Consider the following 16,206-nt stretch of genomic DNA (forward strand, 5'->3'; position numbering starts at 1 on the left):
GGGAACTGCACTCATGTGCACATACACACAGGAACACACACACACACACACACACACACACACACGTGAAATAAATCTTTTAAAATTTTCCTTTGCAAGAGCTTCTATTTATTTAAGTACCAGAATTTGCTATATAAAAACATTATCATCTGTCCATGTCTTTGTCTTATTAGGTCTATCCTACTCCACTAATAATAAAAGATGTTTATCTACTTTTTTCTCCATTTTTTCCACATTTGAGGATTTCATTGATCTATAATTTATTTTTGCATGTATGCAGTGAACTAGAGGTTTGGTTGTGTTGCTGATTAAAAATCCAATCAGTGTAACATCACACATTGAGTAGTAGATGCAGCCCAGGCATGGTGGCACACACCTTTAATCCCAGCACTCAGGAGGCAGAGACAGTCAGATCTCTGTGAGTTTGAGGCCACCCTGGCCTGCAGAGTAAGTTCCAGGACAGCTAGGGCTGTTACACAGAGCAGTAGATCCTCAGTGATGTCTCATGACAGCTCTGTTTAAAACCAAGCATTTGAGGCTAGGGAGATGATTTGTTCTACAAGCATGAGCTATGTAGCAGATGGTGACCTTGAATTTCTGATCCTCCTGCTGTCACCCAAAAGTGCTGGGATCATTGGTGTATACCACCCATGCCTCTTTTGAATTTGCAAAGCCTTCAGATTTATAACTAAGTGATTTGTAACCAAGTACCTCTAAGTTTCTTTTTCTATTGTGAATGGATTTTTTTTTTAAAACTAAGTTCTTGCAGGTATTCTGCCAATTTATGACCTACATGTATAAAGCATGATACGATAAGTATGATGATGCTGTTGATTCTTACATAGGAATTTCCACACAGTCACCTTATTGATTTCTTATGTTGATCTTAATAACTATGTGCAATGTCTTTAATTCCCATTAGTTGATTGTTTACAACTGATAATTCAGTTTCTTTTCTTTCTATTTGTATGTGTGTGTGTGTATTATGCCTGCCAGGTGCCCTAGTTTTCCTCTCTGTTGCTGTAATAAAATACCCTGTCAAAAGCAGCTTGAGGGAAGAAGGGTTATTTCAGCTCACATCTCCAGGTAACAGTCCATCATCATGGGAGACATCAAGTTGGCAGGAACTTGAAATAGCGAGTCATGCCCACAGTCAAGAGCAGAGAGAATGAATGATGCAAGCTTGCACTCAGCTCTGTATCTCCACTCTTCTAACGTCCAGGGTCCCCTGCCTAGGGAATGGTACTTCCCAGAGTGAGCTGGGTCTTCCACATCAATCAACACAATCAAGACAGTTCCTGACAGACACACTCCCAGGCCAGCCCAACTTAGACAACCCCTCATTTGAGACTACCTTCCCAGGGGATTCCTGACCGAGTCAAGTTGACAAAATGAACCGTGGCACTAGACAAGCACACTACCATGGAGATTCATCCCCAGGCCTCCTTTCCAGTTCTATCACACTCACTAACTAGTACCTTTCCCACGGTGGTGGCAAGAATCCTTACGCTGTTCTTAGCCTTACTGCAGAGAAGTACACAGGAAGATTTATTTAATGTTAATAGAATGGATCTCAGGAATAAATCTGGTGGATGGTTTATTATTATTTCCTGAGAGGTTTGACTTGCATATGTATTGTATAGAACTTTTGTGTTTATGTCCCTGAGACTAATGTGTATAAATATTTTTATTTGTAATTCTGGGGACAGAACCCAGGGCCTTGCATGTGCTAGCAAATGCTCATCACTAAGGTGCTCCTCTTGTACTATTACTGTTCAGTGCTGTCATTGTTCACTCCTGCTACCAGCACTTAGAAGGCAGGCAGCAATCATGCTCTCCCAGTAGTCTCTCTCCGCGCCCCCTCTCTCCTTGTTTGCTTTCGTTCCTGGAGATCACTCTATTATAACACCACAAACAAAGCACTGACAGGGAAATCATCCATGTTACTGGTCCTCTCTCCTAATAGTACGGCCTTTCCATCAACCAACCAGGAAAACTCCCCTTCCCCTTTCTCAAAAGCAGATCCTGGCCCTCTTGAACAGAAAAGAGAGGCCTGGAATATCTGTCTCATCTTATTATAGATGAAAACATGATGCCTTGTTGAGTACAACTAGGTCACACAGTACCATCCCTAGCAGCAAGGGTGACTGGAGAAGGGACTGGACATTTCAGCTTATTTTGCCATCAAAATTAGATTTTCATTATACCTACCCCTATGAAATGATCACAAGTTCCCTTAGAAGTTACTCAATACTTGACCATATCTCTGGAGGTTACTTTTACATTTTGAATATTTATACTTGCCTTAAAAAAGAAAAGAAGGCTAGGCATGGCAGCCTTTATGTCTTTAACTCCAGCACTTAGGAGGCAGAGACAGGCAGATCTGTAAGTTCGAAGCCAGCCAAATCTACATGGTAAGACCCTGTCTCAAAAAATAAAGAGTCAGGCAGTGGTGGTGCATGCCTTTAATCCCAGCACTCGGGAGGCAGAGGCAGGTGGATCTCTGTGAGTTCAAGGCCAGCCTGGTCTACAGAGTTAGTTCTAGGACAGCCAGGGCTACACAGAGAGAACTTGTCTCAAAATACAAAAAAAAAAAAAAAAAAAAGAAAAAAGAAAAAAAGAAAAGAAAAAAAAAGAAAAAAGAAAAACCAAAAAATCTGAACAAAAACAATCAACATCTCTCTTCCATCCCTAAATCACATTAGCACCTTGGAGGATTTTCTTCATTATAATAAGGGCTCTTTAATCTTCTGTTACCATCTATTGTCTTGATGCTACAAATATGCCACAAGTAGTCATTACTTGTGCCTTTACAGCATTCCGTGCTCAGTCAGCTCTGCCCACGTGTTTACCAATGCCTTCTACAGGCCCTTCTTTTTTCTTCAGATTCAACTCTGTGGAAGTATCTCTGTTAGTCGCTCTTTCTTTTTTAAAAGACTTTAATTGTTCTTTTTAAGCATGTGTGTTTCTATGTGCATGCAGGTGCACTTGGCCGTGGAAGGAGGAGGAGGCTGACCCCTTGGTTGTGAGCCACCTGACAGGGGTATTGGAAACCGAATTCTGATGCCCTTTTAACCCCAAGCCATCTCTTCAGTTGGAGTCTCTCAGCCTTCAGTGGTCATGAACCAGGATGTATACCTGACTCTCAGTTCCTGCTCCCCATTTGTGTAGACCTGGGGCTACATTTCCCATCCCTGTATGGGTACAAAACCCCTACCCCCAGATACCAGGACCTACAGTGGTCCTGATGTCTCCCAGCTCCCAGGGCTTTCACTCGCTGGTCCTTTTCCCATCCTGGTTCGGGTTCCCTTCTAATTCTAGGACCTAAGGACCTCCCTTCCTTTGTTTTAAGCTTGGCTTTATATTGTTATATTTCATCCTGTGTTTGTCATAGGAAGTGGGGGAGGGTCAACACTAATCTTTCCAGTTACTATTACTGGAAGTGCACATATTCTATTTATAACGCATTTCCTTCTCCTTTAAAGTAAATATCATATATTTTGATAGAGAAAACAGACATGACAGACAGCTGGGGATGTCTTCTGCTTCAGCAAAAGTTATAAAGTTTCTAACACTTTTCTTGATTTGGGTGCATAGGGAACAGTCCCCAGGCAATAACTTAAGCAGAAATGCAATTGTAGCTGAAAAATGGAATTTTCCATAGTTTCTAATTTCCCGAATGTTCTTCACTTCTCCTTGCTCCTCGGACATGATTCCTTAGGGGTACCTGCTCCTGTGTGTTTGACACCCTCCACACTGAGAGGACCAGAGCAGAATATCTAGAAATCTGTCTCTAGCCATACCCAGGGCCCAGTGACTTCAGCAGATAGACACTTGGCTGGGGCTTGAACTGCTCCTAAAGCATGGGAACCCACAGCTTCCAGATGATTGGGGTCCATCTCATTTGCACATCATCGGCCTGACTCAAGAATTCCCTGGTAGTGTATCCCCAGGCTGTTGAAAGCCCAGGGCCTCACTGTCAAGGGACTGGATCAGAAGACTGCCATGCACTCTGCTGACGAGAGTCCAAGTCTCTTGTGACAGAATAGTCTAGTTGAGCCCTTGGGAGAGTGATATCTCTAAATGTGGCCCTCGCTCAGAAGAAGATGAGCACATTCAAGGCACTGAGGATAGGGGACATTCACAGAGAGGGCAATGAGTCAGGGGGGAGCTGTCCAGCTAGTGTGTCAGAAATGTTTCTCCACAGTCACAAATGAGCCAGAGGACATGGCAGGGTGGGCTCGTGTGTGTGTGTGTGTGTGTGTGTGTGTGTGTGTGTGTGTGTGTGTGTAAATATACTGTGGAAAATCTAATATAAGGCTTATTTGCTGAGCAGTTAATTTCAATAAAATATATTTTATATATGACTACAAGTATTCTTTGTGTGTTTTTTGTGTTTGTGTGTGTACATAAAGGCAAGAAGTCAATGTGAGACATCTTTCTCAACTACTCTCCACCTATTTTGTGAACACAGAGCACACTGATCTGGCTAGACTGGCTGGCCAGTAAGATCCTGGAATAATCCTGACTTTGCCTCTCCAGCACCGAGAATACAGGAATCTCATGCTGGTGCTGGAGATCCGAACTCAGGCCTTCATACTTGCATTGCACACCCCCCAACCTTCACTACAAATATTCTGACCTAGAAAAAGCACTGAAGAGAAAAGTAACGACTGAGCCAGGTGGTGGTGGCACACGCCTTTAATCTCAGCACTTGGGAGGCAGAGCCAGGTGGATCTCTGTGAGTTCAAGGCCAGCCTGGGCTACAGAGTGAGTTCCAGGAAAGGCACAAAGCTACACAGAGAAACCCTGTCTCGAAAAACCAAAAAAAAAAAAAAAAAAAAAAAAAAAAAAGAAGAAAGAAAGAAAAAAAAAAGAAACAGAAGATATTTAAAAATACATTTTGCAAAGCACAAAACATAGCCTGGGTCAGTGGTGGTTTCTAACTTGTCCAAAAGGGAAATAATGACCACAGGAAAGGTGGAGTCCCTTGGGGAAATGGAAGCCACCTTAGCCACCATGAATCGCTCTGGTCACTTGGTTAGTTTTTTTCTGGGGACTCCTGGGTAGTCTTCTGACAGTATGCGGAAAATCTATTAATCAAGACCCATAGCCACAGGGGCTGCTGGGTCCAGGCCTCTACTATATCAAGCCACAGCCATTTCTTCTCCCTAGTTAACACTGTCCTGGGGATGGATCAGATTTCCTCTGACGTCATCAAAGGTAGCCTCAAGAAAAGCCTCACATTCTCCTGATGATTCTGGTTTTGAAGCAATAATATTGGCAGCTGTCAGGGTGGCGTTATGGCTTTCCAGTGTCCTTACCTCATGGTGGCAGGAGGGAGGGACTTACCTGTTGAGATAGACTCGCTTCTCAGTGAACTGCCCATTGCCATGGTGAGGGTCCTCAAAGGGCTCGTTCTGCACGACCTCCACCCCTTCTCCCCGGTCACTCTGCTCGTGACTGTGTTTGCTGATCATATACAGCTGTCCGATTTTGTACTGCAAAGCAAACAGAGAAACGGAGACAGAGTCAGCCCCAGCTTGCCTCTGATGAATCCCCACACTGCCCTCCAACAACAGGATGCACAGCAACTAGTCACATCTGCACCTTCTGCTGAGAAAAGCCATCAGTCATTTGGGTCTGAGGTGACTGTCCTTGGAGCTTGGCAGAGAATTGGCTGTGAGCAGAATGCAGAAGCGGGTGTTCCTGTGAATAATATAAGCAGCCATACCAAGCGCTCCCTGGGGCTCTGGCAGTCTTGAAGGCCCATGCTGAGGGTGCAGAAGCTGGGAACTAGAGTCTGCCCTGCTTTCCATTCTGGTCATACAGGGTTAAAGGGGGTAGGTGTTCTATTTGGCTTGGCCAAGGGCAGCCTAGGGTGTGTTATTTCTGTCCTGGCTTTCTAGCTAATTGGCAGCATTTCTGGGCACAGGGATTAACTGTCACTTGCATCTTCTCCTGCCTAGAAGAACAGTTCTCACAGGTGGCTAGACAGGATCCTGAGAAAGGTTGGTTTTGTCACACCCACTCCAACTTGGTCTTGCTATTTTTGAGACAGATCTTATGAAGCTCAAGCTGGCCTCACACTCACCATGTAGCCAGGGGCGACACTGAAGTTCTGCTCCTGCCTCCGTGAACTCCCAGGTCCTAAGATTACAGACGAGCACCATCAAGCCTGTTTTATTCAATGCTGGGGACTGAACCCAGGGCTTCATTCATGCTAAACAAGAATTATTGTTTTTGATTCTCTCTCTCTCTCTCTCTCTCTCTCTCTCTCTCTAAAGCCCACACTGGTCTGAAACTCTTGTCAATCCTGCCTCAGCCATTCACTCACATGAGCCACTAATGCTAAGTCCCCTAGATGCTTAAAACACTCCAAATATCCACATCCCACAGCTAAGATCCTGAGTTCTAGAAGCCTGTGCCACACTGAGGAACATCTTTGGTATGTCTGTATCATTTTCACCCAAATGTACTAACAGTGTGGGGCCTCCGGAGTCCAGAAGCCACATGTCAACGCTATGATCGTATCATGGAGCAATCCAGGACTGAACTGTCTTCTTTCCTATCTTCACCCCCAAGTTGTCCACCTCTCTCTCCTGCCTCTCTCAAAACTCCAGGTCTGAACCTGTGAGGCGGCAGCGGCTCAGTTCAGCAGATAAAGCACTTGCCACAAAGCCTGACGACCTGAAACCCACGTGGCAAAAGGAGAGAATGGACTGGTGCAGGCTGTTCTCTGGCCTCTACACATGTGCTCTGGCACTTACACCCCACACAGAACCCAAAAAAATTAGTACATTAAAAAAATGCAAAAGAAGAAGAAGAAGAAGAAGAAGAAGGAGAAGGAGAAGGAGAAGGAGGAGAAGGAGGAGAAGGAGAAGGAGAAGGAGAAGAAGCAACAATAACAACTCATAATAACCAAACAAAACAAAACAAAACCCAACCCAAAGTCAGCAGGTATTTTTCCCTGGTCGACTTCCAAAGTGGCAAGATGAATTGGATACCATACTCTGTGTGTGAGGGGGGATGGGGCAGGAGGAGAGGGGTATAACTTTTGTATGAGGGACATTTCTGCTTGGGTCAGGATTCTGCTTGGTCATCTTTACACACTCAGTATGAACCAGCACACAAAGTCACCACCTCCAAGGCCTGAATTTTGGGCAAGCTAATGAGGCCCAAAATTCCTAAAAGGGTCCTGGCTAGCAGAGATGCAGAGCCCCTGTCTGTGTGCCGAAGATTAAAGAATCTATGCTAACTTTAGAGGCAACTGAAATGTTCAAGTCAGCGTCGTGGTTGGTTCCAGAGCTGAGAGATCTCTTGTTGCAAGGTCCCTCTTTCATGCTGAGGCAGAGAGTCTGCAGCCAGCTCAAGGGACCAGGCCCAGTAACCATGACAACGAATCAGGCTGTTGGCTGGATCTTCTCCAAGGGTTATGCTTCCTATCTGGCCACAGTACTGTCCAGAACGAGTCTGTGTTTAAAATGCTTTTAATGTGTGTTTGTGAACTTGGGAGGGAAGGCGTAAAGATAAGAACTGGGAGCGCACAAAGGAGGCCGGGAGCGAGATCCATTTTAAAAAATGAATCAGAGACTCAGAGGCTTGACCTGGCTTCCCCTCGGCCCACTATGGCTTTTACTTTTGGTTCCCCAAAACTAACAAGGACGTCCTTCAAGGGTGAGGAAGCTACACCTGTGAGATCAATGGTCTACTTTACACAAGCTGAGAGAGGTGCAGATGCCAACGGCAACTGTTGGTACTTGGTGCTTAAAAACCCGATGAGCGCAGACAGTGAAATATTACGCAGCCACAAAAAGGAAAGAAATGTCAATGGTGAAGCCGCTTAATGTATATTATGGGTTGAAGAGTTTCCCCCTCCTGGAGTTCAAAGCTTGAAATCTCTTGGTGGGATCATATTTTAAAAGATGCCATTAGGATAGGCTTTCATCCAGTGTGACTGGTGTCCGTACACAAAAGAGAAATTAGGGAAGAGACAAAGGGATATCGAAAGATTGTTTGAGGAGGGGGTGGCCTCAATAAGCCATAGATGGGGCCTGGGGAGACGCGCCCACACCAGAACTTCCGAAAAGGAATGCTCTGCTCATGTTCCGATTTTGGTTCTGACCTCCAGGCTCAGGGGACGGTGAGTGGCTCCGGTTGCCTCCCCAGTGCGGCCGCTCTGTCAGGCACGTCTAAGGAAGCAGCACAGGGCCTGGGCCTTCTGTCACACGGCGCTTGCGCACAAGCATCAAGTCCCGGGTGCAGACCCCAGCAACCCCGAAAAGGCTGAGCATGGTGGCACGCACCTGGACTCCCCAAGTCGGGAGGTAGAGACGGCCGATCCCTGGTGCCTGCTGGCCAGCAGGTGAAGGTGCTTGCCACACAGGCCGGGCTTCCTGGGTTCCAACCCTGGAGCCAGTGTAAGTGGGGAAGGAAAAGCGACTCCATAAAGCTGTCCTTTCACCTCCACATGCATGCCATGGCACAAGCACACACAACAACAACAACAATAATAATTTTTTTTTTTTTTTTTTTTTTTGGTTTTTCGAGACAGGGTTTCTCTGTGTAGCTTTGCGCCTTTCCTGGGACTCACTTGGTAGCCCAGGCTGGCCTCGAACTCACAGAGATCCGCCTGGCTCTGCCTCCCGAGTGCTGGGATTAAAGGCGTGCGCCACCACCGCCCGGCAGTAATTTTAAAATAAATAATCTAGAGAGATTGAGGGAGATACTTGATGTTGACCTCTAACTGACTTCAAACACAAACACACATACACACACACACACACACACACACACACCACACCATACCACACACACACACACCACACACAGACCATACCACACCATACCACATACACACACACACCACACCACACACACCACACACATACATACACACCACACCATACACACACATACATACCACACCACACACACACCACATCACATACACACACATGCACACACCACACACACACACCATAACACACCATACCACATACACACACACCACACCACACCACACACACACCACATACACACACACTACACACCACACCACACAAATACCACATACACACACATACACACCACACACACACACCACATACACACCACATACACACACACACCACACCACACACACACATACACCCTAGTACAATCGGTCCAAAGTAATGAAACGTTCTGGGTAGATGTGCTAGATACACCTTAGGAAAACACTAGATGCTGCTGGACTGTTCCCTCTAAAGGAATCATTTGGGAGGTAAGAGTGGAACTTGGCCACAATCCTAGCGCACCCAAGGCCCTGACCTGATCTTTAGCATTGGGGGTGGAGGTCAGCTCACAATCCCCAACTCCTAGGATCTACAGTTCGTTAGTGGTTGCTAGGGGAAGGAAGAGATGTTTTCTACAATGTAAATAACCCCTAACTTACCCTCCTGTAAGCAGCCCAAATGAAGCCTGGACTACCAAAAGCTGGGGGGTGGGGGACATGGACATGAAGATAGAAGGGGAACTGGGGAGGGGGGAGGAAGAGAGGATCACAGGAGATAATTATGATCAAAATGCATTACGCATATGCAAGAAGATGCCATGTTATATAAAATCAATACACATTTATAAAAATGTTTAAACGGTTAATTTCATGTCCTGTGGGTTTTACCTCAAGTTTTAAAAGAAGTGCCGGGTCTGACATCACCACCATTCAAAGTCCTGCCAAGGTCTCTCACTGGAAAGCTACGAGAAGAGCTGCATCTACCCGCACACTGTCTCTAGGAGCTCTGACCCACTCACGTAGAAAAAAAATGTAGGGTGCCAAGGTCGATGTGTGACACAGAAAAGCCATTAGCCAGACGCGAGTCAGCCTGACTGGGCACAGCTCAAGTGCTTCCTGCTTCAAGAAGATGGATCCGGGCAAGGCAGGGGCAGCTGATTCACAACAGCCAGCGGGGACCAGCTGCCTGGCTTTATTGATCATTCCAGTGGCTCCTCAGGGGCCAGCCCAGGGCAGACACCCTCATGGGCCAGCCCAGGGCAGACACCAGCCTGAGCTCACGATGACTGTGCCAGTCTGGGAGTTGGGGGATACCCTGCAGGTGCTGGGGGTGGCAGGACACTCAAGCTCAGATTCAGATGGACAAGGGCTCCATGTCTGTCCCTTCCTTCCCTCCAAGGAAGAGTAAGCCTGGTCTGCGGGCATGGTCACCAGAGAGGGCCACCCAGAAGTAGTCTGTTACCATTTTATTATCCAATTCTGCTTTTGACTCTCAGACATGAGCAGCAGTGTCTCAGTTGTAGGAAGGGGACAGATAGTGCTTGAACCATGTAAGAAGGCCACATCCAGGGGCGGGAGAGATGATGGCTCAGCAGTTAAGAACATTTTCCAGAGGTTCAGTTCCCAGCACTCACATCTGGCAGTTCACAAACACTTATAACTCCAGCTCCAAGGGACCTAACACACTCTTCTGGCCTGCACGGGCACCTGCCTGTCTGTGCAGATATATATATTCACATATACACAAAAATAAAAAGAAATCTTAAGAAAGAAAAGCCACCTCGGGGGTCAACCCAGACCTTTGACATTTTGACTACAGGGCAAGAGTTAGGAGGAAGCTTACTCACAGGGACACACTAAAGGCCAAACCATTATGGTACAGCGTAGTGAGGGTACTCAGTGGGACTTTGGGGGACTAAATAGTGCCAGGCTATGGGATTTCGTCCTGGGGAGGTCTTCCCTTTTTTCCACACTCATACAAAGCCCCACATCTAAGTCAGCAAAGACACCACGCCCAGATCACTACTTCCAGACAAATTTAATGTTGGATAAGAAACTAAAACCAAAGATGTGCGGGAGGGCTCTGATGGTATCACGGCCGAGGACGGATCACAGAAATGGCGTCACATAGCTTTATGGACCGCCAATCAGCCCTGACTGATGCTTGCTATTACTTTCTAATACTCACAATGAGCCAACCAGGTGGGTCCCAGCCAATGAGGAAACCCAAGTCCAGAGAGGCCAAAGAATGCCAGTGCTTTCTTGATTCACGTGTGTATACATGCATGCGGAGGCCAGGTCAGCCTCAGGTGTCTCTCCTCGGGTATTGTTCATGCCCATTTTCGAGACAGGCTCTCTCCCTGGCCAAGAGTTTGCCAAATGGACTAGGCTTGTTGGCCTTTGAGCCAGAGGGATCTGCCATCTCTGTCCCCCTGCCCAGCACTGAGATTACAAGAGTCTGGCTTAGGGGCATTGGTTCTGAGGATCAAACTTAGGCTCACCACAAGCACTGTCCTGTTTGAGCCAGCTCCCCAGCTCCTGTCTTTAATAGGTTGATCGCTTAAAAAAAAAAAATCTAGGCCTCAATGTGATTTAAAGTGTATGTGTGTGTGTGTGTGTGGGGGGGGGGGGTGTTACAGGAAACCATGCCTCTGTCCTTTGCCATTTAGGAAGACGTCTAACTGAAAGATCAAAGTTGCCTTCCCTGTATGCATATGGCACAGTAGTGCAATTAGATTCCATCTCTGGAGAATCTATTGTTCTAATTCCGGAGTTTGGGTAATCATCATTACAAGTAATCAGGATTAGAGGCAGCTCCCTGCTACAGGCTGGGTCTCTGAGTGAGCTATCATCTCAAGAGTGACCCCCAATAATTATCTCCACAGTCGGGAACATCACAGGGTTCCAAATCTTTCCTATTTGTGCCCAGCGCTGTACATGTGATGGTGCCACAGAGGAGGGGCCAAGGCAGAGCTGTGGAATGTGCCTAGAGAAACCAAGATGTCATGGGCTCACACTGTCCTAACTGTAGGACTGAGTGCCATTGTTTTATCTAATGTGGTTCAAGCCATAATGAGAGAGAGAGAGAGAGAGAGAGAGAGAGAGAGAGAGAGAGAGAGAGAGAGAGAGAGAGAGAGAGGGCCAACCAGGATTGGTGGTTCATGGCTGTAATCCAAATACACAGGAGGCTGAATAAGCTAGACAGTTTAATATCAACTTGACACAAGCTAAAGTCATATGAGAGAAGAGAACCTCAATTAAGAAAATGCTTCCATAAGATCTGACTGTAGGCATTTTCTTAATTAGTGATTGACAGGGGAGGGACCAGCCCATTATGGGTGGTGCTATCCCTGGGCTGGCAGTCCTGGGTTCTATGAGAAAGCAGGATGAGCAAGCTAAGAGGAACAAGCCAGTAAGCAGCACCCCTTCATGGCCTCTGCATCAGCTCCTGCCTCCAGGTTCCCGCCCTGTTTGAATTCCTGTCCTGACTTCCTTTGATGATAAGCAATGATATAGAAGTATAAGGCAAATAAACCCTCTCCTCCCCAACTTGTTTTTGGTCATGGTGTTTCACTGCAGCAACAGAGACTCTGATTAAGACACGGAGACAGGAGGATTAAGCAGTTCAAGGCAGCCAGAGCTGCAAAGTGAGAACGTGCCTTTAAAAGGGGGGTGGGGTGGGGTCAATGGGCAAAATGTTTGCCAGCCAAATCCCCATGGAAGATGACAGGCAGAGATAAAAGACTTCCCAGAAGTTAGCGAGGTGTGTGAAGGTGTAACAGTAAGAACGCCTGTCTCAATAAAGGGGAAGAGTGTGGACCAACACTCTGGGTTCTATTGACCTCCCTATGTACAGCATGGCACACACAAACAGGTACACACAAACAGGTACACACAAACAGGTACACACACACACACACACACACACACACACCATACATACATAGATACACACAAAGATATTTTGAATCAAATAAATAAAATTTAAAAGCAGTCTCCAAGCAAAAAATTCTAAGTGTGGTCAGGAATTATCGATGGAATGCCAATGAAAAGCCAGCAGGTGGTGGCACATGCCGGGTGGATCTCTGTGAGTTCGAGGTCAGTCGGGTCTACAAAGTGAGTTCCAAGACAGCCAAGGCTACACAAAGAAACCCTGTCTTTAAAAACAAACAAACAAACAAAAATTCTCAATTGTACCTTTGTCTAAAGACACATTAGACCCCAAGTTTTAGGTGAAGAGAATTCCAAGCTGCCTGCTAAGTTTCAGAAGCCCACAGACCACTTTCCAAGCCCATCACTCCAAAGAACCAAGAGGATGCCATCAGCCAGTACCTGTGTCCTTCTGACTCCTCTCTCCACTAGCCCAATCACAACGGGTCAGGTGGGGGCAGTAAGCATGACCACCTGCAGATTGCCTTACTCACTGATGACAAGACAGGATCATGTGAGCCCCAGGGGAGCAATTAGAATTTAAACCTACTCTACCCTTTACTGTCAAGATGATGGACGCCGCATAACATAAGCAGAAAAGTTGCTGTCCACCCAGCTGAACATGCAATCATGTAGCCTTCCATCCATGAAGTATGCTGGAGTCCTGCTATGGCTGCTCGTTCTCCCCTCTCTCTCCCTCCCTCTCCCATCCTCACCCTCCACTATACATATATATATATGGCTATGTGAATAGAGGGAAAAGCACATGTTAATATAATTGCATTCTTTGTATTGTTCATATAACTCTTAATGCCTTTTATGAACCCTTTCTTCCATCCTTTCTTCCTTTCTCAGTACATGAACCACATAGCATGATGGAGCAATAGCTTAATGGAACCCACTAGAAGAACTCCGGAAAGATTCAGTCCTCATAACCCCCCAGGAATCAGTCACATTGCTAGCCTTGTGCCAAGTGATGCCAACGTTGACATTGCACACAGGGAGGAGGTGTGACAAGGGTGCACGTTCACCACCAAGTCTCAAAAGCCAGAGGCTACGGCTGTCATCTGTAACTCCACAGCGCAGCCAAGACGCCAGGTGGAATGCCCTGCTGTATCACTGGGAAATTATGTGCTGACATCTCCTTTCAAAGAAAGTTTTATTGAAACACAAATATGTTCACTCATCCTACGGCCTCTTTTCTGTTTATGGCACATGGAGTGGTTTTAAGAGACTGGTATGTATGGTTCCCAAAGTTGGGAGGCCCTTGCTCTATTTTCCAAGTTCCTAGCCTGGTCTAGCCTCGGCTCTCTACCTAGTGGCTATCTACTTGGTATGGGATCCACTTGATATATACCTGTGAGTATTGAACATTTGAAACATCTTGGGTGTGTGTGTGTTTTTCTTCTATTTTCTTTCTTATTTTGTTTTCTGTGTGCATGTGTAGAGTTGTTGTTATTCTTGTTTAAAATAGGGTCTTGCTATGTAGCTCTGGCTGGTCTGGAACTCACTATGTAGACCAGGCAGGCTACAAACTTACAGAGACCCGCCTTCCTCTGCCTCCTGTGTGCTGGGATTGGGATTAAAGGCATTCGCCACCATGTCTGCCTCTGTTTTGTTTGGATTTAGACAGGATCTCATGTAGCCCAGGCAGGCCTAGAATGAACTATATAGCTAGCTATATAGCCAAAGATGACTTTGAATTCTTGATTCTCCTGTGCTGAGAATATAGGGATGTGCTGCCATGGCTAGTGTGAATATATTTTCTTAACCAGAAAGTTTATGAACTATGGATAGGATTCCCTCCCTTGAGAATTTAGCATGTGACCTGAAATTGCCATCACTGTTAAATGCACATGGGATTGTAAAGACCCACAACACCAAAGTGAAAAAAAAAAAAAAATGTTTGTTGGGAGTGATAGACTCTAATTATAGCAACTGGGATTTAAAAGGAGCCCATGTTACTATATCAAGCCTTGCGGGGAGGTGGCTAGTCAGGCCTCAGGGTCTGACTAAAAGGGTGTGTGGTTCCAAGCCTGATGAAGCGCAGGTCATCAAGGAAGCTATTGGAGAAACCCTCCCTTCCTGGGGACCAGGCATTGCCTGGGCCACCAGAGAGGTGATAATTGTTTCCCCCATAGAAAGCGCCTGGTTGTCAAGATGAAAACACGGAGCAAGTGTCCTCATTCTGCCTCTGACTTAGCTTCGGAACCCGAACAGGATGTTTGTATCTCAGCCCTATTTTGCACTCGTCAAAATGGGAGTAATAAAACCCCTCACAGGGCACAGTAAGAATCAAATGAGAGAAGAAAAAAAAAAAAAAAAAAAAAAGAAATCACAAATTCAAATGCTTCATAAACCACAGGCCTGGATACACACTGCTCCGGCTACAGCATGTTCTGCCTGGTCCCACCGGGGACCAGGACCCCCAGTCGGCTTCAGTCCTGGCCCTCTTACACCAGTGCTCGGAGAAGCATGAGAGAATGGGGCACCTGCCATGGACCAGAAACCAAACCAGACAAAGTCCAACACCGACCCACCCCAGGCACGGTGCACACACCGATTATCCTAGCCCTTCAGAAGCTGAAGGCGGAGCTTGAGTCTGGCCGACACAATCATGTGGGCGTGCCACTGGATGGACAAGGAAAAGGGTTAAAAGCTTGCAACTCAGGTTGTGTATAGTTGTGTGTGTGTGGGGGGGTGGATGGGTGGGGGGCAACTCAGGTCGTGTATAGTTGTGTGTGTGGGGGGGGTGGATGGGTGGGGGGTGTGGATGGGTGGGGGGTGTGGATGGGTGGGGGGGTGGATGGGTGGGGGGGTGGATGGGGGTGGATGGGTGGGGGTGGATGGGTGGGGGGGTGGATGGGTGGGGGTGGATGGGTGGGGGGGGTGGATGGGTGGGGGGGGGTGGATGGGTGGGGGGGTGGGGGGGATGGGTGGGGGGGGTGGGGGGGTGGATGGGTGGGTGGGACGCTGTGCATGTGCCGTGGTGGATGTGTGGAGACCAGAGGACAACTGGTGGGAATCGGTTCTCTCCGTCTACCATGTGGGAGAAGCAGACTCAGGTCACCAGGCTTGGCAGCAAGTGCTCTTACCCAGCGGGCCACTTCACTGGACTGGTTATATACTCTTTAGTCACAATTTTTATCACTTCCTGGAAAAGGCCTGGGAACATGTCTTTTATAGTCAGTATAGTTCACCCTTAAAGGTGGCCCTCTGGCCATGAAGTATTTTTCATTATATTGAAAATATTTATTTTATTTAATTTTTTAAAAGATTTATCTATTTTTATTTTATGTGTATTGGTGTTTTGCCTTCATGTACGTCTGTGTGAGGGTGTCAGATCCCCTGGAACTGGAGTTACAGACAGTTGTGAGCTGCTATGTGGGTGCTGGGGATTGAACCTGAGTCCTCTGGAAGATCAGCCAGTGTTCTTAACCACTGAGCCATCTCTCCAGCCCTGATTTACTTTATTTTTATCCAGGTATTGTGTGTGTGTG

At 46.7% G+C, this 16,206-nt stretch overlaps 1 protein-coding gene across 1 annotated transcript in view; it reads right to left on the reverse strand.

Moving 5' to 3' along the window:
• Window positions 1–16,206, reverse strand: part of Pitpnc1 (phosphatidylinositol transfer protein cytoplasmic 1) — a 283,056-nt gene that overhangs the window by 134,117 nt on the left and 132,733 nt on the right. Inside the window, exon 2 of the mRNA XM_006970483.4 lies at window positions 5,353–5,501. Coding sequence (XP_006970545.1) covers window positions 5,353–5,501 — 149 coding nt within the window. The remainder of the gene's footprint in view (window positions 1–5,352; window positions 5,502–16,206) is intronic.

Source organism: Peromyscus maniculatus, chromosome 8 (assembly GCF_049852395.1).
Source record: "Peromyscus maniculatus bairdii isolate BWxNUB_F1_BW_parent chromosome 8, HU_Pman_BW_mat_3.1, whole genome shotgun sequence".
NCBI lineage: Eukaryota > Metazoa > Chordata > Mammalia > Rodentia > Cricetidae > Peromyscus > Peromyscus maniculatus.